Consider the following 26,965-nt stretch of genomic DNA (forward strand, 5'->3'; position numbering starts at 1 on the left):
TTGATAAAAGGATTTCAATAAAAAAACAATGGTGAGTAAACGCAAGAAAATACATTAAATTTCTAAAAGTGAGACCCTATCCCAACTGAACTGTATCATAATGTTGGGGATTGCTAGAAACCTGCAATTTTAGCATGTGTTCCACATAATTTGTGATAAAGCTAGGAAATACTGTGTAGTAACTGGCTAGCTTTTTAACACTGTCTCAACTGTAACTTTGGTTACAAGCTTCTAGATGAAATTTATCATACTGGTTTTTAGGTGGTCTTGTTTCGCTATAATGAAAGGTTCTCTTTTAACTCTACCTACAATAAAAAGAATGAAATACTTAGGAATAAATTTAACAAATGAAGTGTTAAGATGTGTACACTAAAAATTAGAAACCATCAGTGAAAGAAATGAAAGACCTAAATAAATGGAAAGAAATTCCATGTATCTGGATTATTAAGATGGCAATACTCCCAAATTGATCAAGCTATTCAGCATAATTCCCATCAAAAACTTAGCTGCCATTTTGGGTAAGACTTGACAAGCTGATTCTAAGATGCATATGGAAATGCAAAGCACCCAAAAGCTGAAACTATTTTAAAAAATAAGAGCAAACTAGGAGGACTCACGCATTCTGACTTCAAAACTTCAAAACAAAGTTACAGTAATCAAGACAGTGTGGTATTGGCATAGAGATCAATAGAATGGCATTTAGAATTGAGATATAAACCCTTATATTTATGGTCAATTGATTTTCAACAAGGGTACCAAAATAATTCAATGTAGAAAAAATAGCCTTTTCAACAAATGGGCCTGGAATAACATGATAACCACATATAAAAGAATGAAGTTGGACCCCCCCACACACACACAGCTTTTCATAACATATACAAAAATTAAGTGAACCATATTCCTAAATATGAGAGCTAAAACTATAAAACTCTTAGAAGAAAACCTAGGTGTAAATCTTTATTACCTCAGATTAGGTAATAGTTTTCTAGATGTGACCTCAGAGCCCAACAACCAAAGAAAAAAATAGGTAAATTAGACTCATTGACATTTAAAATTTCATTCTTCAAAGGACCCTAAAATTAAAAAGACAAGTTTTGACAAATGTAGAATTTGGAACACGCATACCTTGCTAGTGGTATTATAAAATGGTACACTTTTGGAAAACAGTTTGACAATTGCCTCAAAAAGTTAAATATAGAGTTACCATATGAGCCAGCCTTCCACTTGTAGATATACACCCATGAGAATTAAAAACATGTTCAAACAGAAATTTATACACAAATGTTCATAGCATTATCCATAATATACAAAATAGGAAAATAACTAAAATATCAATCAACTGATGAATGGATAAGCAAAATATATCTATACAATGGATCATTATTCAGTCACAAAAAGGAATGGCGTACTAACATATGCTATAACCTAGAGGAACCCTGAAAACACTATACTAAGTGAAATAAGCCAATCCGAAAGACCACATAATGTTTGATTTCATTTTATGAGATGTCCAGAATTGGTGCATTCTTAGGGATAGAAAATAGATGAGTGGTAGCCAGGGTGTCGAGGGAAAGGAAAATAGGAGATGGCTGCTAACGGGTATAGGGTTTCTCTTCGTGGTGATGAAAATGTTCTAAAATTAGATAGTCGTGACAGTTGTATGACCCACTGAATATATTAAAATCCAAAACGTGAGCTGACTTTTATGGTATGTGAATTTTCTCCATAAAAAATGTATAAACCTACCTAGAGTTCCCTTGTACAAGTTGTTTATATTATTGTCATTTTCAAAATCAAATCCTTGAAGTTGATGTAAAATGTTACAAGAACAATCCCTCTGCACATCAGAGTATTACACAGAACAGCCATGCATTTGACTCTCGACCAAGGGAAATTTTGCTTTCTCCACATTTTGGCCTGGAGAATACTAGTGATAAATTGATACTGTGAAATGCCAAGCTGGTAATAAGAGACTGTTCCAGGAAAATGCACCCATTTCTCAAATCACATCTGTAGATGATTAAGTTAATTGGCTGTGTGATTTGATGGAGCGAGTAATGGACTAGACCCCATCTCTTACTGTGTGCCCCCACACTTGTCAATTACCTTTCTGCATTTGTTAGAATATCTATCCAGTAGAAAATCAATACCTACCTGCCCGATACATTTATAAGATTTTTGAGACAATCAAATGAAAACAAGATGTAAAGTTGTTTTGAAATTGACAGCACTATAAAAATATGAGACATTATTTATTTAACATTCTTCACTCTCCTTCTCCGGATTTGATTTTCAAAGAAGGGAAAGCATAAAGTGCTAAGTTAAACGCTCCCTTTCAGATATTGATTGAGAGGCTCTGGCTTTCTTCTTGAGGAAGAACATTGTATGGACTCAAAAACTTGAACTTGCGTGACATTAACAGAGAGCATTTTATAGAAAACCGTTATAATTTTTTTAATGTATCATTCTGACAGCATGAGAATGATATAGCAGCAGACAGGTTATTGTCAATTAAACACGAGCTGTCAGAAAGTCAGAAATGTTGAGGTATGGTGAGCATGAATCCTAAGCAGATCATATGGCAGCTGCTCAGCTGTTATTTTAACAGAGTCTCTGTACGTGTGTGTCATTTTCCTGCAGAATTTAATTTGAGTCCCTAACGACGGAGACATCTTTGCATTTGCATGTTGCTGTCAAGTCGAACTTGGACCTTCTAAGTGAGCTAGCATGGTGGGTGGTAGTGTGCAAGTGACATGTGGAGGAGATGGCTCTCATCTCATTTTCTTCCATTTAGGTTACATCGAAGAGGCTTGCATCATCCCTTGTCCCTCTGACTGCAAGCTTAGTGAGTGGTCCAACTGGTCACGGTGCAGCAAGTCCTGTGGGAGTGGTGTGAAGGTTCGGTCTAAATGGTTGCGTGAAAAACCATATAATGGAGGGAGGCCTTGCCCTAAATTGGACCATGTCAACCAGGTATTTTCTCCCATTGATTCTTATATTGAGAACACTGCATATTGTTTACAATCACTGTGATCTATTTTTTTCTTCAAATGGAGAAGAGTAAATAATAGCCCCTTTCAAATAAGAAATTTGACCCATTTTACCTTTAGAATGCCTGAGTTAATGTATGTATGCTATTAAAATACCAAATCAGATATATCATCTTTGCATCACATTTAGTACCCAGCATGTATATGCATATGAATATAATTAAATGGAAATTAAAACGACACCTACCTTTAAGATAATATCATAAAATTGTGTCTAGCTGTGTGCTGAGAGCAAGATTGTCTCATTATTATACTTCCCTAGAATGTCAGAAAAGATATCTCAATTACCAACTACTTAAAATGAAAGCAAGTATATGGGTTGGGTCTAAAACTAGGAAATAGGTTTTGGATGTTCATTTAAATTTGTTTGATATAAAGTATGTTAAGAAAAAAAGAAATATAAAGATGACCTCAAAGTCAGTGTTACTATGTTATCTACCAATTTAGTCATTGACCTGTTCAATTTTATCTGGAACTTTATTTGATTTTGTATGCTCACTTCGTTGTCTGCTGTTCATAGTTGTTACTTGTGTTCTACTGGAGATATGAAGTAAAAAGACTAATAGAGGGAATGGTGACAAATTCAAATGTAATATAAGATGTAGGCAGTTATTATCTTGTTTGACCTACATGTGAGTTAAAAAAGAATAAATTTAATATAGTATATGTAGATATTAAGGTATGAATTTATATTGTCAGAGTCAAATGAACTAAGTCATATATATGAACCAACCTTAAATATGTAGATAGGTTTCACGCATACACAGACCATCTAATTTTAATCTCCAAACATACTGCTTTCCAATACACGTACTTTACTTCCTAAATTAACTTAAATTATTAATGATAATAAAGGTATACTATAGGGTGCTCCCTTCAACTTGCTAAATGGAATGCTGCCCAATTCATGAATCAGATAATAAAGCCAATTAGATCTTCAAAAATAATAATGATGAAGTAAAAATAAATGTACACCCTAGAGAAAATAAATTTTGAATAAAGAAATTAAAGATGAACAAAATGGAGAATTACATGCTACAGGAAGTACTGCTCTGAAAAAAATGTTGGTTTTTCCCTTGAGTGAATTTGCTGCACGTTCCCTTAAAGGCATCCAAAGGCAAATAATACACTGCACTGCTGCCATCTACTGGTAATTGAGTTTCCCTGCCAGAGTGAATATTTGCAAAGAAGAAAATTCAGTTACCTGACCCTAATGAAACAGAATAACTGAAATGTAAGGTTCATAATGCAAAAGAATATTTTTTACAAGTTTTGAAATCTTAAATTGTCAATGGTAAATTTAAATTGTAATAACTTTTGATCCATGATTCTAATAAAGAGAAATTTGACATATGCACATAGGTTCAGAGTGTGTGTGTGTGTGTGTGTGTGTGTGTGTGTGTGTGTACAGCCAGTCAGCCCTTCAATAAAATAAGCCATGCTTGCCTCAGCATCTTTTTACTAGTAAATTTTTAAAGGTTCAAGACCTTCTGCCAAGTTGTCTTCGCTATGAAAATTCTTTTACCTAAATCATGTCTCTGTCACTCTCCAACTCTGATAAAATTTAATTTTGATGGTGACATTTGCATACTTGTTAATCAGTTTACTGGTGTAAATTACAACATTAACAACTGAAAATTTCCAGCTAAAACGAGAAATACTAGATTGCTGACTATTTGAGTATAAATGTCCTACATTTAAAAAAATGGAATTTTCTAGGATTTATCAGTAACATATTAGTAAAGAATATGCCAAGGTTTGTGTTAATTTTGAAAATTATAAGTCACATGGATTTTTTGCTATAATTCTACATTCCTCAATAAAATAATCAGTGGTCCATTGACTTGAAAATGGTCTTTGATTTTCCACTTTCTAATTAAGGAAGCAAATTCTCATTTCCTTGTAGATGGATTGATTAAATGTAGATGGATTGATTAAAATCAATAGATTAATCAATCAATCTATGGATAGATTTCATTCCCAATTTGGATCACAAAATATTTGCAGTCATTTATCAATCCCGCATGATATGTATTTTTAGGTCTAGTCAGTTTCTTAAGATTTCTTCATCCTGTTCATCTAATCTTTACCTTGACTGTGCTGTTTGCAATACTCATTTGTGTATCTTCATTTTCAACAATAATTAGGAGTTGCTTTTTCTCTTTTAGGGCTTAATAAAAATATTCTAATCATTTACCAAAAAAGAAAAGTAGACTTTTATGTGTGGATAACATAATATTTAAAACTTAGAACATGAATTTTTTTGCTCAATATACTGACATTTTTTCCTTATTTTTTTTTCTTTCTTTTCCTCATTCCTGTTGAACACTACTCCAGGCACAGGTAAGAATTTTTAAACCTCCTGATTCATGGTAGAGTGCTGCTTGTTTTCTTTTTCACTCCTGACTTCAGAGAATGGATTTCTTTTTCTGCTGTTGTCTTTTATCTTTTACAGGGAGAAAATAGCACATTTTCCATACAATTTTTGTTTTGCATCTGTTTCTCTCTCTCTCTCTCTCTCTCTCTGTCCTTCTAGCTTGCTACCTGTGTTTTCTCATTTTAATATCAGGGCCTGAGATACAGGAGTGGGGGGGACAAGTTTCACTTCACCAGCCTTGAAAAGGCAAGGACACCTATTGTGAACGATGTCATGCTTCTTGGAGGGAGGGGTAAAGGTGCAGGTAGGCTGAGGATGGGTGGCAGGAAGTTGCTCTGAACTGATTTGTATTCAGTCCAGTGTAGGAGATTAAAATGAAAACCATTGAAAGATTAGGAAAAATGGCATTTCTCTTTCAGTGTTTTCCTTCCCCACAAGTTGTAGGGTAATGTTTTACCTGGTAGTATTTAGTCCCATTTAAATACAGTACCCAATGTGAAGGTGATCATTTATAACAGTAATTGTGGATTCTTATGCCAACAGCGCGTATGATTTATTCTCACTTGGAATGGGTCTCCTTTACTCACTCACTGAAATTTGCACAAAAGAATAGCTCCAAGGGGCTATTTATATCTATATTTTCTGGATTTTTCTGGAATTAAGTAGTTACAAAAAAACAAACATATACGTGTGTGTGTGTGTGTGTGTGTGTGTGTGTGTGTGTGTTGTGAAATAGGAAATAGAGTTGAATGACCATAGATTTTGAAATCATTTTAAAAGACATTTTTCTTTAACAGTTGAGTCAGCTGTGTTGCAGTAGATTATGGTTTATTTATTTCCTTGATTTAGTCATTGTTCTCCTTGAGAAAAGAGCAAAATTGGTTCATTGTTCTAAAATCCTGAAACCAACACCCCACCCTAAATGTGGGGCTTTCAGCCTTCATGGACACCGGAGGACAGACAAGTTTGCTTTGTGTTATGTGGCTCTCCCTGCTTTGAGCTGTAGCTGTATAATACGAGACCAATTTCAGACCTTGCTTCCAAGCCCTGAATGATTGAGGGTTAGTTTTAAAGAGGCGTATTTCCTTATTTTTTACCGTTTAACTCAGTTTCACATATGGAATGCAAAAAAAAGAGTATAAATTCTTATTATTACATACATTTATTTGAAAAACAGGCCAAGTCATATTTTAAAAAAAAAACAACTAGTTTTATATGCTTATTTACTTTATTAATTCATCTATTCATTCATTCATCTATTCAACAAACCTCTGTGGAATGCCTAACATCTGAGCACTCTGGCCTAAGCATTGGAGACACACAGGCCTGTGAACAAGACAGATGGCCCATGAAATCACAGTGCTGTGTGGTGTGGGTCAGTATGGGACAGTGTGTAATGGGTCTCATGTGCTCCACCTGATCAGATCTGCACCTGTGATGTCAAACCGGATCAAGAGAACACAGCACCGCTAGCCCTGCCCATCACTACTCTAACTCTCAGATTTCCTATATTCCTAGTTTAGAATAATGAACAAGAAAGGAGAGGAGTGAAAAGAATGTAATGATTGTTGTGATGTGAAGTGTCCCCACATATCCTCATCAGGTTCCCTGAGGAGAAATCCCTGAGAATTCATTGTTCATTGTGTGTGTTTCAGGTGTATGAGGTCGTTCCTTGCCACAGTCAGTGCAACCAGTACGTATGGGTCACAGAGCCATGGAGCATCTGCAAAGTGACCTTTGTCAACATGCGAGATAACTGTGGAGAGGGTGTGCAAACCCGAAAAGTGAGGTAAGGCCAAGCCTGGTTACGTGGACAAGGAACGTGCAATCTCCTACCGATCTCACGTGTGCCACTCTCACTCCTCCCCAGTCTCCTGACTAAAACTGTCTTTAGTTTTATTTCTAGGGAATCTGAGTGCATGGAAAACTCTAAGGGGATCTGCTTCAAGCAACAGTTTGTCACACTGGGTCTTCTGACATCAGGAGCCTCACTTCAAGGTGCTCCTGTGAAAAGAAAGGTTCACATATTGAATACAAGCTGAACTCATGCAGATTTTCTCAACCCCAATACTTTTTTCTTGAAGGCCAAAAATACTTCTTACTGCTTTTTAACGATAATCTATTATAAATCCTTGCTCCTTTACATAAAACTGACTAAGTTTTGAATATTCTCTTCTCCTCCAGGAAGCCTTCTCTGGCCGCACTGCCCAGTAGGGTAGCCACTAGCCATATGTGGCTATTTAACTTTAAATTTTTTTCATGTTTATTTATTTTTGGGAGACAGAGTAAGGGAGGGACAGAGAGAGAGGGAGACACAGAATCTGAAGCAGGCTCCAGGCTCTGAGCCATCAGCACAGAGCCCCACACAGGGCTTGAGATCATGACCTGGGCTGAAGTCAGACGCTCAACTGACTGAACCACCCAGGTACCCCTATTTCACTTTAAATTTAAACTGATTAAGGGGCACCTGGGTGGATCAGTCAATTAAGCGACAGACTCTTGGTTTCGCCTCAGGTCATGATCTCACAGTTTGTGAGTTTGAGCCCCACATTGAGCTCTGCACTGACAGTACTGAGCCTGCTTGGGATTCCTCTCTCTCTCTATCCTTCCCGTTCCCTGTCTCCCTCTCTCTTTCTCAAAATAAATAAATAAACTTTAAAAAATACATTTAAACTAGTTACAATTAAATTAAGAATGCATTTCCTTAGCCACACTAGACACATTTCAAGTGCTCAATAGCCAGAGGTGGCTAACAGCTGTTCTGTCAGACTGCAGAGATATAGAGTATTTCCATCATCACAGAAAGTTCTATTGAGCGGTGTTGCCCTATAGTACCCCGTATACCCCTCTTTGTTTTGAAAGGATCCATTTACTGGTCTGTCATTTTTATTAAACTCCATCATTTTCTCCAAACTGAGATCCTGTCATATTCATACAAATTCCCTAATGCTTAATACAAGTTTTATACTCATTAAGCTGCCCCTACAGTATCTGCATATGCCTCTTAGGGGTTCTAGAACCCTACCAAACAAGTGTATTTGGTTTTATTATCTCCACTTTGTAGAGTAGACTCAGAATTACTAAGTGATTTACCTAAAACACACATCTAGAAAAGTGACAGAATTGGCATTCAATCCACAGTCTCTTGTCACTCTTTTTTTCTATACTGAATTTTTTTAATGTTTATTTTTAAGAGCGAGGGGCGCCTGGGTGGCGCAGTCGGTTGGGCGTCCGACTTTAGCCAGGTCACGATCTCGCGGTCCGTGAGTTCGAGCCCCGCGTCGGGCTCTGGGCTGATGGCTCAGAGCCTGGAGCCTGTTTCCGATTCTGTGTCTCCCTCTCTCTCTGCCCCTCCCCCATTCATGCTCTGTCTCTCTCTGTCCCAAAAATAAATAAACGTTGAAAAAAAAAAAAAAAATTAAGAGCGAGAGAGAGTGGGAAGGGCAGAGCGAGAGGGAGACAGGGAATCTGAAGCAAGCTCCAGGCTCTGAGCTGTCAGCACAGATACTGATGCGGGGCTCGAACCCACAATCCGTGAGATGATGACCCGAGTTGAAGTTGGACGCTCAACCAACTGAGCCACCTAGGTGCCCTGTTTTATCACTTTTTATACCAGTTTCTTCCAACCCTTCTGAGTGACACACAGTATAGACAAATGTAAAAACATCCAGAACTTGACTACTTATGTTATGAGGAAGGCCACTGTCACCCATGATCTAACTTTTCATGAATAAGATTTATATTTCTCAACAGAAAAGTAGAGCAAATTAGCATTCGTATCATAAAACTTTGGCACACTATGTGTAACTTTGCTTCCAGGAATAATAATTTCTATCTGTTTTTCCCAAGCCCTCTGAACTCTCAAGGTATTTTTCTCAGGAACTTAATAAAGGTGGAAGAGGGCCTGTGAGGTAATATGATAGGGAAATGTAAGGAAAAGACAGAGATTCCATTTTCCACCATTCCCTTCCAAATTTAAAATTTCTCCTTCAAATTTAAAAATACTTTCCTTATAAAAGTTTTTTTGATCAAGTTGTGCTTTTAGTTAGTAAGAAAAAGCGTAATAAAGAACAAGTGGCACACCTGAGTGACTCAATCGGTTGAGCCTCCGACTCTTGCTTTCAGCTCAGGTCATGATCCCAGGGTCATGGGATGGAGCCCTGTGTTGGGCTCTGCGCTGAGCATGGAGCCTGCTTAAGATTCTCCCTCTCCCTCTTTCCCTCTCCTGACTTATGCTCTCTTTCTCTCTAAAAACAAATGTTTTTAATTAAAAAAAATAAACTATTCTTCCAGCTTTCCCTTCAACTATCTGTGTACATGTTGCTTTTTCTTGGTTGATAAATACATATTCTCACCATTTCCAAATACCTCTTAATCAAAGTTACTTTTGAGATCAATTTATGTTTTCAGTAAACATCTTTAATGTAAATAGAGAAAATAGAAGGTCAGTATTGATTATGATCTCTGATCACATAATAATGTTCCTTTTTGTTACTGACTTGAGTAGTAAACCTCTCTAACCTTATCCTCTGCTAATAATTAAGGTCAAAATGTACTGCTTATATGCAAGCATTGGGCAACATTTCAGGATAGATGAGTCTGTGAGACAGCATATTCCAATTTATCCAATCCCATTCTTTCTCTTTTAGGATGGTACGGCATAGCATACACTAAGTGGCCGAAGTGATTTTCCATGGTCAGAAGGGATATTTGCTCGTGGACATTATTTTTAGAATTGCCAGCACATGGTGACAATTAAAATTAATAATAATAATAAAAAGCAACAGATGTGGTTACTTTCATGGTTGCTTTTGAATTCTCTGCAATGTAGCCCCTTATTGTCACAGCCGTGGTGGGCCTCTGGCTCCATCCTTTGCCTTCAGCTTGGTTCTGCATGATGTTATTTCTAATACAGTTCAGTTTTCTCACATCATAATTCCGTCTCCTGTGGAAAGGAGAAAGGCCAAGAATGTGAATAAAGCAAATGCACTCAAGGTGCCTTCCGTTGTGCTTAAAACTTGATCCAAATATTTAGTCTGTACTCGAGTGATTTTAAAAGCTGGTTAATACCAAATGAAGTAAGTAAAACATAAAGAATCTGAATGTCAACAATAAAGGTCTTTTTAGCAATTGTGGCACCTTGAAATAAGGCTATTTGAATATAGTCACTAAAAGTTACATCCATAATGTATTTTTAAATTTTTTCTTAAATGGCACAAAATAGTCAAGTTTGTTCCTATTTTGTGAGTCTGTTAAGAATGCTTTTCTCTGAGTGATAGACTCATGTGATTTTTTTTCTTCTGACTTTCCTAAACTGAATAAATTACCTATGTAATAAAAAATTAAAGAAGAAAAGCCTGTGAAAATGTAGTTTTATGTATATAAGTACTTAATCGAGTATTGAACATCTGTCCTTAACTCTGGATCAATAGGTAATTTTGCAAGTTAATCCTTGTTCGCTGTGTCAGTGCCCACCATGAATTCAATCTTTTCTTAGCAGCAAATCCAACTTTTGAGCATTAAACTCCGCTTCATGTCCTCTCAAAGCTCCTGTCAACAGAACATTTTTCAGTGCCATTGAAGATAGAACTTTTTCCTGGGAAACTAAAATTCTCCCAAAGAAATGTATAATTTCTTCTTCAGTGATGAAATCAAATATCTACCTTTGCATGTTTTTGTGGTGGTTTTCTATTTTTATCCGATATACCAAAAAAAAAAAAGATGCGTAGGTGGTATTGTATGGGCATATTTTCAGACCAAAAATCCAACTAAGACATGACCAATAGCAGTTTTCCAGCCATTAAATGCATCCCACAGGAAAACGATGTTTCTCTTAAATTGGGCAGTACTGGATAGAAAGGCGTTTCTGCAGAGTAGGTTTGTGAAAATGCCATGTCCCCACTGATTGTAAATCCCTGGGAAAGGTGAAATTCCAGGTATAATTGATAATGTAATTTAACCAACAGTGTAAAACACTGCAATGGGTTTGAGAGGCTGAAGAACTCAAGCCTGCCTTTTTAGTTCCAGCAATGCATTCTCTTCCCCAACCTATTAAGCTGACTGACCCTCTCTGAGTTATAGATGAGGGATAAAGTTTTTCTCGTCTACTAGAACAGTGCTTGGGGAGATTATTAACGTCTGTAAAAGTCAAGTCTGATACTAGCCACGTTAATTAGCTCCTCAAGAGATGAGTAAACAAGACTACCACGACTGTTTACAAAACAGTGAAACATAATAAAATGTTTGAATTGGTTCTGTTAAAAAGAAAACTAACACTAAAAAAGGTGAAGATACAGGAAGATTGAAACAACCACATTTAGAGAATGTGTGCTATTATTATTACTACTATAATTGTTTTCACTTCTGGCTTTCTTTTAAAGTTATCAGCATATAGGAGGCTAAAATTACAAAACAACTTGATAAGTGCCATCAGTTATTTTTGAAAATACCTAATGAAACCTCTCACTAGGAAAGTTCAGGATGCCTCATCTTTCATCATATAAAAATCTACCTTCTCTATGGACTATACCATTTTCTTCTGAAGAAAAAAGTGCATTATATTCCAAAATTACAACCCCTCTATGAATCTCTGTGGACCATTCCCCATTAGGTGCTACATCATATATGAGTGTAAAAGGCCCTCTCCTCTCAGAGGAAGACTGTATACCGAGTTTATAATACACACAGTGGCTATAATTATAAAAGATTATGATGACACAGTCAAGTGTGGATTTTATATCATACTGAAGCTCTGCACGTATTTATGGGAGGCAGAGATCCTTTCATGTCTTCATGTTTGGAGAATTCAATTTATAAAATGCAAACTTTCCCACCTTCCAACACCTAAATGATGTCTTGGGAAGAACCATCTGTCCTATGGGTTGGCCATTGTTCTAATTGTCCTGGTTCTTTCACTGAATAGGTATATGTTTTCTTGTAGATGCATGCAGAGTACAGCGGATGGCCCTTCTGACCATGTAGAAGATTACCTCTGTGATCCAGAAGAGATGCCCCTGGGCTCCAGAGAGTGCAAATTACCGTGTCCTGAGGATTGTGTGATATCTGAATGGGGTCCTTGGACCCGATGCACTTTGGTAAGATGATGAACCATTTATCAATATAGAGTTTACCCAGTTTTTTACCATGAAAGCTTCAGAGCTATTACTAAGAAAATAATAATTACTAAACCAAATTGCTTATGAAAGCAAGGGTGTTTTCTTGGCTACTTCATTCTATGATTATGCCATTTAAAGTCAGCAGTGTTTTGTCTCACACTAGAACAGCTCAACTTCTTGCAACCTTTATGCCTTCTGCCATCCTCCTACACCCGCACAAAATACCTTCAGATTAGTTTATAACTACACAGCATGTTAAAAACTGCCATGGTGATAATGATTCCTTCCAGGTAAAGGGAAAAAGAATGAAGCTCTAGTAAAGGTACTTTAATGGTGTCAGGTTATTGTCATCCCTTGCTTTTTGCCCAATCCATTTTATTTAAATTGTTGGAATAATCTTTCACACAGTGGGGATACTCCAGCAGGGGTATTGACACTGAAACGCAGAAGATCCTGGCAAGAAAGGGAATCGAAAGAAGGAAGCTGTGTGTCAGTGAATCTCTTTCCACACACTGACTCCGTGTCTCTGTGGGCCTGGAAAGCCAGCTGAGACTTTCAAATCACACAAAGCTTCTAGATTTCAACAGCCCGTAGGGGCTCTTCCACAGGACCCTGGGAAGAGTCATTTGAAACAGAACTGGCTGAGCATGTAGGAAATGTGGCTTAGCGCAGGCACCTCTGCAAAGCTGTACGTTTCAAAATGGCATCAAAAACACAGGAAGAATACATCTCATGTGGAATTAATTTGCTGAAATACAACATAAGACAGTTTCAAAGAATTTACGATGCGTGTTTTCAAAGTGAGATTAATTTTCTATCTCAGGGTTAACATTATTAAAGGTGCTGATTAACAGCCAACTGATAGAGCAGGGGCAAAACAGGGCTGCCGGTGGACTTGGATACAGGTTAAATAGCGACAAAGAATCAGCTCTTTAATAAGGGTATGCAAATGATTTTCTGTTCTAATTCCATAGCATCATATCTGAAGTTCCTGTTCTTAGAAACCAGATGTTTTCAGAACAAGACTGTGCCAGTAACAGAATGGCAAGCTAGTCTTTTTTAACTGCTGAATTGTGTTTGTGGGCATGTATATGTGCCCATTAGGAAAAGAAAGGTCACTAAAACTAGTTATTTAAAGCCACCCTTAAAATGGTCTTTCAGGTCTAAGAAACTTAGATGGATGGATGGATGGACGGATAGATAGATAGATAGATAGATGACAGATAGATTTCTGTATTCATGATCTATAATAACTAATATGTTAAAATCACCCTTAAAATGGTTTTTCAGGTCCAAGAAACTATGTTAGATAGATTGTTTACAAATTCTGTATTAGTGATCTACAATAATTAATATGATCATATGTGTGTGTTTACATATGTGTGATGGGATGTATTGATTGGTATTTGACACACAGACTCTTAAGCATCTTATAGCTAGATGGGACATCGGAAACTCATCTAACACTTGATTTTATAGATGGCGACACTGAGGTGTAATGAGAATGGCCCAAAAATTCTAACTCCTGTTCCAGTGCTCTCCCTCATATATTAGCTCTTGTGTGCCTGGGGATTCACCATTCTGAGGAGTTGTATTATTCTTTGTCAGCCTTGCAATCAAAGCAGTTTCCGGCAAAGGTCAGCTGATCCCATCAGACAACCTGCTGATGAAGGAAGAGCCTGCCCTAATGCCGTTGAAAAGGAACCTTGTAACCTAAACAAAAACTGCTTCCACTATGATTATAATGTAACAGGTATGTGCGTAGTCATCTCATCACAGAGTTAAAGGCCAAATCCTGTGCCTTTCATCTCAGCAGTATTCCCGTAAGTATTGTTCCTCTCCATCTGGGTCCCTTTTGGACATGCTTCTTACTTTCCCAGAGATAATTCTTTATTTAATGACAGAAATATTTATCTATTTCTCAGTAAACATCAGGATAGAGAATGAAAATATCACACAAACATTGAGCCCTTAAGGTAGATTGTGAATAGCCTAAATGATCCTATTGAAGACATCCTCCCACTTTGGGAAGGTGCAAATAAGAGATACATATCTTTCCCATAAGTATCAGGTTTATTGAAAGATGTCTTTCTTCTTCAGAAGATGTTTAATACCTATAACATACTGGGACAAAGTTCTTGGTGTGGGGGCAGTTTATAAGCATGATGAGTCTGATGTAAAAATGTCAGCAATCTTAGCTACCAAAAAACCGTATGAAGAAGAGACAAACATTTCAGTATTATCAAAGGTACAGATGAAAAAGGATGAATGTTTTTTTCAGAAGAAAAGACTTATTATGACTTCATTTTTTCCCATAACCCTCCTCTCATACCATAAAGGCTCAAATTCTAAGAAAGAAGAGAATGCGTTGGTTTATATGATGTAAGGCAACACTGAAGCTTATTTTGGAATTTTTCCCAAGTAATTTTCCCGCTGAAACAAACTCTAAACATTGTGCACTAACACACAGCAGTCAGATTGGCTTTTTGTCTCCTTAGGTTTTTCTCTTCCATTTCCTTTGATGATACAAAGAAGTCACAGTTCTCTGGGACATGCTATGCTACCCTGGAAAGAAAGATTGAAAGAATTACTTTGCAAAAGACATGAAATAAAAGAATTAAATAGATATGGCCAAAGTGATTTTGAAATAAATAAGTGTATATTTTAAAACATTCTAAGTATGGACAGTAAGTGAAATAGTGTTTTGTTTGAAATAATGTTAAAATTTAAATTTCTACTTTTATTAGGAAAAAAACGTTTTTAAGTGACATTCGATCTGCAGGCCAAAGCCAGTTTCACACTGTCACCAAAAGGCTAGCTGTCAAGATTGTCAGGTAGACATCTGCCTTCAAGAATAATCCCCATAGCTATGTGCAACCCCAGCAATTCCATTTGACTCTTGATATGTTCAAAGCCGGGACCCATATGCTCTGCATGTGGGATGATTGATTGTGGGGCTTAGGAAGCAGTTGTGAATTAAATATGGGATTCAGGTCATCAGAGTTTCATTTGAAATCTGTTTCATACATAGCCTTCTGTTCTGATGGGCTCCCTTCCTTTCAGACTGGAGTACGTGTCAGCTCAGTGAGAAGGCAGTTTGTGGAAATGGCATTAAAACAAGGATGTTGGATTGTGTTCGAAGTGATGGCAAGTCGGTTGACCTGAAATATTGTGAAGAGGTGAGGGGATACTGTGTTATATCTTTGTGAGTAAATTCTCCCCTAATAATTTCAATTCATGCTGAGCCAAGTGACCTGTGTTCAGTGCAGCTCATTGCCAGCAGATGGTTTTCTATACTACTCAGAGGCTGTTAAGCACCCTCTTGAAAAGAAACACTGTCCAACTACTGATTTCTACACATAATTTCCTGTATTTTGTTCTGCTTGGAGCCCAAAGGTATGCTAATTAGCCTATTTGGAAAGAAATGCTTGGGGAACAATAAGTAATCAAGGTGAATAAAGGCAATAAATCTTAATCAGACTACTCATCATCTTTTGTAATTTCATGTGAATTTTGTGTTGCCTGGGACACCTGCCAAGAGCCATCATTTATTCTCTCTGTTGCTAAACATTGATCGCATGTGGTTTGGTAGCAGATTTTGATATTAGGATCTAATATCCAGCTGTGAGAGTCTAAGTACTCAGGTCTGGGTAAGAGAGAGCTTGAAATTCAAACAAAGGAATGAAGTCTGCCATTATATCTTTGAGGTGCAGAGAATTGTAACTGTTAATTTTCCAATTTATAAAAGTAATGTCATCATTTCTAGGTATGACTATATGAAATGTGAGGAAACATAGTTGTTGGCCTTTCTCTTCCTGAAGCTACACTTCATGTTGTAATTATTTTGTCCGACTTCCATACCAAAAGGGTCCCCACATTCCTGACAGGTTTTAACTCCTCCTGCATCTAAACCCCACTGGGTTAAACATGAACCAAGATAAACAGGAGCCTCAATAGATCTTGAACACATAGAGAGGAGCTTATGACCTCATTAGGGTTCAGCAGACATGGTGACCATGACTTCTACCTACACATCTTGGGGGCTATATAAGCCCATGGTAAATTATTCCAGCTACTAAGAGAAAACTCCAGATGGAGATAATATCAATCCATTTGATATCTTTATCATGTAGACCTAACAACTTCCTTATATCTGTCCATGGGAATGGAGCTGCTAAGTGTTCTGAAAACAAGTTGTTTAGTTAGTAAATTCCTCCCACTACCATCTTATTACATAATTTAGTGTATTCATACTTTAGTTATAAATTTTATACCTGAATTAATTTGGTTTTGAAACTAGTAACATCAAAGTAATGTAACCATTATAAAAAATAACATTAGTATTAATGAACATTACTATAGTCATATGCTGGCTGGAGAGCTTTCATCTACTTCCAGTTGATTAATATATCTCCTTTTTTGCAAACGTACATGTAAATGTCCCCCTGGATCAGAATGAAATATACATTAAATAGCTGAGAGCTTTGTGAAAGCTAACCCCAAATCATACAAAACCAATTAAAAAATAAGTGACTACAGGACAGAGGTATAAATAGAGTCCTTTATTTCTTAAATGAAATGTGAGTAAAACCTTGAGAAATAACTGTTATTTTAATTATCCAGGAGCCTAGATAAATTTACTTTTATGCATTAATGTTACATTGTTTGAATACTGTGGTAACAATTAGGGATTCAAATCATAACATTGTAGTAATCACTGTCTTTAGGAAGTACAGTGCTACTCTCAACAGGAATTGGAATAAACAACTCCTATCCTGTTTATGCATCCCCGTGGATGCGGTAGTATTAACTAATATCCCTGAGAAAAGCTGGCTATCTTTTTAAATAATGGATTGATTGCCTACCTACTAATACATGTGCAAACCCTGCATTCAGAACAACAGCAGTAGCTAACTCTTGCTGTTTCCCTAAGAACCAGAAAGAAATAATGCCATTCCCCCACAGCAAAGGGGACAATTAGGGTTAAACCTATCTAGCATTTATATAGCATTTTTTTCTTTGATGTTTTTCAGACATTTATTCATCCAATCCTAGTAATTGCTTTCTCCTTTCCTCTTCTTTGATCCCTGAACAGGTTTCTTTTCATTTAGTTAGACACATATGTTTAGATAGATGAAAGAGTAAGAGAAGAAGAAAAAAAGAGAAACAATAAATGTAAGAAAAAACCATAGTAGACTGTTAAAATGTCTTACCACTGGATACCAGAAAGATCTATAAACAGACATCCTTTTCAACTCTGCAGTGAAATAAGTCATAGTAGCTGAATTCTGTGATTCAAACCCTCTCTCCATGAAACTATTATCTGCCTTAAATGTTACACATCCTTATTAGCATATAATTGCCTTAAGTCTCCTTTCTCCAACCTCCCATGATTTAAGTGACTTTTTGAGACCTTAATTAAGTGATATGGTAAAAAATGTTCATACCAAATCCTCAGCTTTGTCAAGTATTACTGGTGAAGAATGTAATAGGAATGCCTGGAGAGATGTGTACCATACAGTCACTGATCTGATCCTCTCTCAGTGGACAACTTAGAGCTGAGAGCTATACTTGAACCACAATATAACATTTCTTTGGCCATCTTTTACTATATACTATAGACACTATAAACTTCTCTTTCATGCAAAAATTTTAAAAACCATTTTAAAAATCCCAAGGATTAAAAACAAAACAAAACCTGTAGTCTCCTAACAAGCTCTTAAGCACTTCTATTTTCATGCTACTTTGTACCTTGGGCTTTTTAACTGTTTGCATATAAAAAGTAGATGAGTTTGAAATCTCATATTTTAAAAGCAGGATGCTTAAACAAGGAAGGAACTCACTGCTAATAAAATGTCACAGTATCAGAATCTAATGAGAGGCTAACCAAAATAAGTGAATTATACCTCAGTTAGCTGCTGAGATCAGTTTTAGAAAAGAAAATCTTTGTAAAAAATAAATGCGTATAAAATATTTGTAATCAAAAAATTCTGGCAACCCATATTTCCTTTTGAGAGAGATAACATACTTAAGTATTATCGAATATTATTTCAATGTTATATTATTATTTTTTGAGTGATAATTTGTCTTTTAAACCTTTTGTTTTTCAGTTTTAACATGACACATAAAAAGAAATAATATCCCAAAGATACAATTATAAATCTAGATATTGGTGATATTCTTGGTTTTTAACTAATGGGAAGCAATCATGCTTACACCTATCTCGTTACTCCTTTAGGGAAAGTAAACCAATTTAGAGACTAAATCTACTTTTTTTTCATTCCTTATTTAAAAAGTTCAACAACGGGAATGCCTGAGTGGCTCAAGATCAAGCCCTGCACTGGGCTCTGTGCTGGGCATGGAGGCTGCTCAAGATTCTCTCTCTCCTTCTACCTCAGCCCCTCCCCAACTAGCTGTCTATCTCAAAAAAAAAATATTTTTTAAATTTAAGAGGTCAAGCGTAGCTCAGTTAACAGTCTGACTTGGTTTCAACTCAGGTTATGATCTCACAGTCTGTGAGCTAGAGCCCCACGGAGGGCTCCACACTGACAGCATGGAGCCTGCTTGGGATTCTCTCTCTCTCTCTCTCTCTCTCTCTCTCTCTCTCTCTCTCTCTCTCTCCCTCCCTCCCTCTCCCTCTCTCTCTCCCTCTCTCCCTCCCTCTCTCCCTCTCTCTCTGCCTCTCCCCCAATTATATATGCTCTCTCTCTCAAAATAAGTAAACTTAAGGGGTGCCTGGGTGGCTCAGTCAGTTAAGCCTCTGACTTCAGCTCAGGTTATGATCTCATGATCCATGAGGTCTAGCCCACATCAGGCTCTGTGCTGACAGCTCAGAGCCTGGAGTCTGCTTTGGATTCTGTGTCTCCCTCTCTCTCTGCCACTCCCCCTCTTGCCCTCTGTCTCTCTCTCTCTCTCTCAAAATATAAATAAACATTTAAAAAATTAAAAAAAATAACTAACTTAAAAAAATGATAGCATTAGCTAAAATTTAAAAACTTTTTTTTTTCAATTTGAAAGTTCAACAATGTATATGGAGTAAATGGACTCCTCCGTTCATCCTGTGCCCTTTGTTCCCACTCTTGTGGGTTGAACAACTTTATAGTTTTAAGTTTGGGTGTTTGTCCTCCAGATACCATTTTGTTTTATTATGCATCTTGCTTATTCTTCCTCTCCTCTCCTCCCCACTACTATTTTTTTTCTTCCTCCCATCCTCCCTCTAATAATAAGACACATCATGCTATCCTTCCAGGTCAGTAAAACAGATCTACCTGTTTCCTTTCAGCTTGGCCTGGAGAAGAACTGGCAGATGAACACATCCTGCATGGTGGAATGTCCTATAAACTGTCAGCTTTCTGACTGGTCTCCTTGGTCAGAATGCTCTCAAACATGTGGCCTCACAGGTTTGTTTGTACCTTCATTAGCATTAGATTAATAGTCAAGGAATATGAAATATCACTCTTGCTTTAATGCTTACCAGATAATTTTCATAAAGGTTGAATCAGTGTCTTTCCTTTCAAAATGTCTGAGACTTGTCCCTTGGATCTCCTCAGGAGAAATGTCTGTGATGCCTTCTTTCAAGATAGATGCTTACACAAATATATCACTTTGCATCACTTTGTATCTCTTAAAGGAAAAATGATCCGAAGACGAACAGTGACTCAGCCCTTTCAGGGTGATGGACGACCATGCCCTGCCCTGATGGAACAGTCTAAGCCTTGCCCAGTGAAGCCCTGTTATCAATGGCAATATGGCCAGTGGTCTCTATGCCAAGTACAGGTAATCAAATCTCAAGAAGTTGTATAGAGGGGCGCCTGGATGGCTCAGGCAATTAAGCGTCTGTCTCTTGATCTCAGATCAGGTCTTGATCTCAGGGTCATGAGTTCAAGCCCCTCATTGGGCTCCATGGAGCATGGAGCCTACTTTAAAAAGGTGTGGGGGGGCCACCTTGGTGGCTCAGTCATTTGAGCATCCGACTCTTGATTTCAGCTCAGGTCATGATCCCAGGGTCATACAGAAGAGCCCTGTGTCTGACTTCCCTCTGAGTGCAGAACCTGCTTAGGATTCTCTCTCTCTCTTTGCCCCTCTTCACATTCACTCTCTCTTTAAAAAAAAAAAAATATATATATATATATATATATATATAGAGAGAGAGAGAGAGAGAGAGAGAGACAGAGACAGAGACAGAGAGAGAGACAGAGACAGAGTGAGAGACAGAGAGAGAGAGACAGAGAGAGAGGTGTGTTCTTTATCTGCAGAGATTTAGTTTCAGAAATATTTTTCAGAACTTACAGATGACATGTTTCCTCTTAAAGATTTTAGGTGCCTTGCTATTTCCTAACTGTTTAATTAGTTTTGATAACCAGCAGTCCCTGTCCTGTGTGTTTAAAATCATTTGGAGACAGATTCATTTTAATGAAAATTTATTTGCCTGTCTTCGGCTACAAAAAAAATAAATTGTTCATTGTATACTTTATGGCTAGTGTCCTACAGGACTTCTTCTCTAGGGTTTCAAATGCTTCTTTAACTGCTCATAAATCAAGATCAATGGTGCAGAAGATGACTGTAAGTGATGAGCTTGCTAATGAATTATTTTTCTTTTCCTAATTAGTTATTTCTTCCTGCGTTCTAGGATGCCCAGTGTGGTGAAGGGACCAGAACGAGAAACATTTCTTGTGTAGTGAGTGATGGGTCAGGTGATGATTTCGGCAAAGTGGTGGATGAAGAATTCTGTACTGACATTGAACCCATTATAGAGGGTAATAAAAAAATGGTTCTCGAGGAGACCTGCACCCAGCCTTGCCCAGGTAACAATAACAAAATGTTATTCATAGTTTGGTCATTTCTTACTAGACCTAGGATAGAGAAGAGGTTGCACTTGCTAGTCTAAGTTAAGACATGTCAGCAAGTCTTCTCATTCAGTAGTATCTGTGTCAACAACTGGATACGTAGCGTGGATGCAGGTGTTACTGCCTTGTTACTGCCAACTCAGGGTGAAGTCCAGGTCTCCCGTGTGGCCTCTGCTGTCACCCTGGGGTTCTAACACCCGCAGAGGAGGGCAGTTAAGGCCTTAGGCTCCTGCTTGACAGGGAACGTATGAAAGGGAATTTGTATCTATTTAGGATTTCCAGGAGAGAGAGAAGCAGGGTTTTAACACAAATGGCTAACAAAAGATTTAAGTCCTATAATTAATGAAAACTTACTTTGGGTCCTGAAAAGAATCAAAAACAAAATCACACCTAGATACACTGTAGTTAAAACACAAAATGTAGAAAACTAGAGAACTAGTAAAGCATGCAGAAAGAAAAAAAAAGAGTACTTACAACTGGAAGGCAATCAGTTAGAATCATAAAAAATTCTTCTTAGTTACAATGAAAGTCCGAAGACAATGGAATATATGCACAGTGTGATGGAAAATAGTCATGAGCCTAAAATCCTTTCCCCAGCAAAATCATTCGAGAGTGAGAAAAAAATATTATGGAAGAAAATATTGAAAGAAATTACCACAATTCAGAGTTGGACACATGGGTTCATGCAGTAAAATGTGGAAAGCAAATATCGTATATCAAATAGTTTAGAAATAATTGGAAGACAAGATAAGCTAATATTGGAATATATCAAATATCAAATAGTATATCAAATAGTTTAGAAATAATTGGAGGACAAGATAAGCTAATATTCAGGAAGTTGGGCTTGGTGCAGAGAACTGTAGGGTAGACAGAAGATCAAAATAAGCTCAACATCAAGCATGAGCCTAAGGCTTTGAGAAAGATGGGGGCAACAATTTATTAGTAGATGAGAGAGAAATAAGACTGGAAGTAAATGGCCTGTATTTCACCCTCAGTGGAAAGTTTTTATTCTCCACTTTGCTTATAATTATGAGAAGAAAAAAATTGATCTCTTTAAGGAATGTGTTATTTTGAATAAGATCCCCAAAAAATAAAAATAAGGATTTGGCAAACAAATTTTGACTGGAGACATAAATAGACTACCTAAATAAAAAAGTTATGGTTTAAGGAAATTTTAAAGATGGAGGACATATTTTCAAAAGTTTATTTTAATGGATTGAGGTCTCTAAATGCTGTAAAAAGCTTACGATATGGGTTGCTCATTCTCTCATTAGTTTATTCATTCTTAAGTAAATTATTTGAGATGATAATATTGGCACTTTCTATAGTTTATTAAGATGAACTGAATAAAATTAAAACAGAGCAGTAAAGTAAAATAATCCCTGATATTTTGAACTATATGCTAGATTTTGAGGGCATTCCTCACAACCGTAACAACAGCCTTTGTACGTACTTATAGTTTCATCTGCTTCAAATGAAGAAAGATCTTTTTAAAAATCTTACGTTCAAGACCTCGATTAAGTGTTGCTTCTTAGACATTCCTGCACCTGCTAATAATAAACTATTCCTGATCCAGCAATTCCCCTACTCCATTTCCTGCCCTCCCCCCACCCCCCAAAAAACTGGCCTGATTGCAGTCCACATTCTCACATACAATTCAGTAAAATCATTTTGCTTCACAGCTGACCAAGGTTGAGGCTGTGGCAGCAGGTAAGGGCTCTGGGCAAAGCCAAGGACTGAACCTTTGGGCTTTGATGTGCTAAATGGCCACATAGTCAAAAGGCACCAGAACTAAAAGTTGGAAGGCCTATCTATTCCAGAGCCAAATCTCCAGCGCCATAATAGGATTATCATGATAACCACAACACGGAGCAGCACTAGCAGCCTTGCCAGGAATTCGTGTCTGCTTTCCTGTGGAGTTTGTCTACTTGTTTTCTTATACTTCCTACAGCACAATCACCCACTCATTTTATTATTATTATCAGGTGTTACTGGGGGCTAGACACAGGGCTCAATACATTGAGAGACATATATACCCTGTCCTCATTGAGTTTACCTTCTAATGGAAGAGACTGGTGCTAATCTAATAGTAACATAAATAAACACAAGATTGAAATTTGTCCTAAGTTACCCAAAGGAAAACAAGATCCCACAATAACATAAAACAGAACAAACACACTATTCTAATTAAATTAATTACAAACCCATAAGGAGGCTGCTCTTCTAAGTTACCATCTCTTCATCCCAGTTGCCAGTTGTCTCCAATAATGGGTTTTGAAAACTAGCAACATATGAGCTAATAAGCTTTAAAGTAAGTAATATACTGAAGGAGGAAGTGCATTTTATATACTTGTCCTATCTTTTGCAGGCATAGTGTGGTTTATTATAATGGTTTATATGTCAAAACATAAAAGTATGTTTAGTACAAGCCCAATGTCTCACTGTCATTTGCTGTGATTCAGCCTTTAAAGCCTGACATGGATTCTTTCGGGGTGACAATTATATAATTCACAGACAAATATTAAAAGATTTATTGAGTTTTGTTGTAAAATACACTATGTCAAGTGATATAATCACAGAGATAAAGCCTACCAGTAAAAAAAAAAAAAAAAAATATATGTTTTATTTCCATGTAGTTTGCAATCACTGGGGTGTAGTTACAGTACCTTTATCTTGAGAGGACTATTTAAAATTTTAATAGTTTTTCCTATGTATTTAAAAACTGAGTAACCCCAAAGTATTTAAACATGCTTTGTAGTTTCTTTTTCCTTAACACTTCTAAAATTTAGTAGAATTTTCTGCACTTCAGGATGACATTGACTATTAATGACATACTATAATAAAGGTCTACAAAAATCACTCCACTTTACTGTTATACATGTACCATTAGCCAGTTATTCACGTCTGGCCAAGATTTCTTAATTATAACACAAGACATGTTTTCATTAATCAGATCTCCAGGCAAATTTGTGCTAATATTAGGCATCTTCAGCATAATATAAGGCAATATGAATTATGCATATGGTATGGCTGGAATAATTAAAATGATAAGAATCCCTGTGGATTCGTGTCTATCAGAATTTACTATAGCCTGTGTACAGTATCACCAGTCAGTCCTGAAGAATGGATGGGTATACAGGAAAGGTATATTTCATCAAATCCTCCTTGTTCTCCAAATGGTTGAAGATGTTGAACGCAGGATACACCAGGGCCCAGCAATTCCACTCCTAAGTATACACCCAGTAGAAATGCATATATAAGTTCAAAGACTCACACTAAGATGTTCACAATAGCAGTATTCATTATAGAAATAATGTATAACTCTCCACCTGCCCATCAAAAGAATGGTATCTAACTTATGATACAGTCATATAATGGAGTAAAATACAGCAGTAACGATCACAGTGAAACTACATAAATACATGTGGATCCTGCAAACATAAATGAGTGAAGTATTTTTTACACATACAGATGGTATGATTCCATATGTCACACAAGAAACGTTTCTGAAATTCTGAGAATGTCCTGTTGCTTGATTTGGGCATTGGCCGCAAAGTTATAAAATCAGACTGTGAAAATTTGAACATTTATAATATGTGATCATTTTTCATGCATATTCTTCAATAATTGAAAAAAATAATTTGATTGAAGATGTAGGTCAGATAAAGTCACAAGGATTATTACTACTACTGCAGTTGCTGCTCAATTGACTGTCTCACCTCACACTTCTGGCAAGAAATAGGAAAAACTAAAGTATAAATGCCAGTTTTCTCAGCCTTGGAGTTCAAGTGTTTTTGAAATTATGCATATCTACAAGACAAATTTCATGTATATTTAGATTTTCATTGGTACTACCAAGTGCTTAATAAACCTCTTCACCATGATGTCAAGAATGGTGGTAGGTTTTTTTTGTTTTGTTTTGTTTTTTAATATATAAAGTTTATTTTGAGAGGGAGAGCACATGCACGAAAGAGTAAGAGGGAGAAGGGCAGAGAGAGAGAGGGAGAATCCCAAGCAGGCTTCTCACTAACAGTGCAGTGCTTGACGCGGGACTCAAACTCACCAACCACCCTGAGATCATGACCTGAACCAAAATCTAGAGTCAGATCCTTAACTGACTGAGCCACGCAGGCATCCCTGGAGTGGTGGTAGGTTTTAATCAACTGTTTGTTGTCTCTTAAGAGGAGGTGAATCATAAGACAAGATCCTGGAAGCTGTAGTTTCTATTCAGCAACATCCACTCCAAAACTAACATTAATATACACTTGTAAACCACATATAAACTTGCCAAAATTAAATACTTATCTAAATCCTATAAATATCATGTATGACTAGCATACCAAAAAACATTTCCCAGTGAGGTGAAGAAATATAATTACTAGCTGGACGGCTGCTATTTATGGGTATGTGTATGAACTACCAACCGGTGTTTTACAGGTGACTGTTATCTGAAGGACTGGTCTTCGTGGAGCCTGTGTCAGATAACCTGCGTGAATGGTGAGGACCTAGGCTTTGGTGGAATACAGGTCCGTTCCAGAGCTGTGATCATACAAGAACTAGAAAATCAACATCTATGCCCAGAGCAAATGTTAGAAACAAAATCATGTGATGGTGAGTGCTGCAATTCATGAAATCTTTTTAATTTAGTTTTAAGAGACAAAAGCGTAAGATATAGAATTTTCTGTTCAATAAGTAAATTTGCTAAGATCTCTTAAGACTGAGAATTAAGAGTAGGATTCTGAATTCTAAAAAGTTACAGGAAGAAAAATCTCTCACCTTTCAAAAATTAGATAAAAAATGTAAAAAATGGTTCACAGTTTTATTAGCTACAGAAGGCCCAGATAATTAAGAGCACATTATTTGGACACTCAGACAATCCTGATCATGTATGACTCTAACAATATCCTTTATTTAAGTTAAAGGAAACAAAGAAAAACTACAAATCCACATCAAAATGAGAGATTTTTATTATATTCTTATAAATTGATAAATCAAAGTATTGGTAAGAACTACTATGACATAACACATAAACATACATGTTTATGTGTCTATGTGTGAATGTATACACACATATAGAGCCATGCACCCAATATAAACAGTACATGACATTTTCAAAAACAACAGAGCATTAAAATGTCATACTTTGGGAACACAGAGGCAGTCTAAGTGAAAACAAAAGACTTTATATCTAGTGTAGAACATAGGTCCTCTCCTTCCTGCTTGTCTTTGCAAACAATTAAAGAGTATCACAATTAATAGCAAATGGGAGCCAAAATACTACTTTTTTTTACTGAAAAGTTGGAGACAAAAGCTTGGAATGTTAGTGAAGAAGGCTTAGAATAAAAGCCAAATGGGCTAGATGACTTAACCCAAGAATTAGGTATAATTATGCACCTTGTCAGTTGAATCTTCCCTAATTTACCAAACAGATGAACCATTCCCTACGTCCTAGGAGGGTGTAGGTAATGAAGTAGAGAAAAGCCAGGGGTTACAATAAATGAAACAGACCCAAGGAAAAATTTCTTCACCCCCAAATGACAACGAAATAAAATTAGAAATCAGTAACACAGCAATTGC

General features: G+C 36.7%; 1 protein-coding gene across 3 annotated transcripts in view; it reads left to right on the forward strand.

The window, feature by feature from the left end:
- THSD7A (thrombospondin type 1 domain containing 7A) overlaps positions 1–26,965 on the forward strand; it is a 449,664-nt gene that overhangs the window by 400,800 nt on the left and 21,899 nt on the right. For all 3 annotated transcript variants that reach the window (XM_086695294.1, XM_086695275.1, XM_086695285.1), the window contains 9 exons: positions 2,795–2,973; positions 7,083–7,216; positions 12,368–12,521; positions 14,151–14,295; positions 15,606–15,721; positions 19,825–19,942; positions 20,173–20,318; positions 21,172–21,346; positions 25,826–25,999. In XM_086695294.1, coding sequence (XP_086551420.1) covers positions 2,795–2,973; positions 7,083–7,216; positions 12,368–12,521; positions 14,151–14,295; positions 15,606–15,721; positions 19,825–19,942; positions 20,173–20,318; positions 21,172–21,346; positions 25,826–25,999 — 1,341 coding nt within the window. The remainder of the gene's footprint in view (positions 1–2,794; positions 2,974–7,082; positions 7,217–12,367; positions 12,522–14,150; positions 14,296–15,605; positions 15,722–19,824; positions 19,943–20,172; positions 20,319–21,171; positions 21,347–25,825; positions 26,000–26,965) is intronic.

This window comes from Puma concolor, chromosome A2 (assembly GCF_028749965.1).
Source record: "Puma concolor isolate L17-30 chromosome A2, mPumCon1.1.hap2, whole genome shotgun sequence".
Classification (NCBI taxonomy): Eukaryota; Metazoa; Chordata; class Mammalia; order Carnivora; family Felidae; genus Puma; species Puma concolor.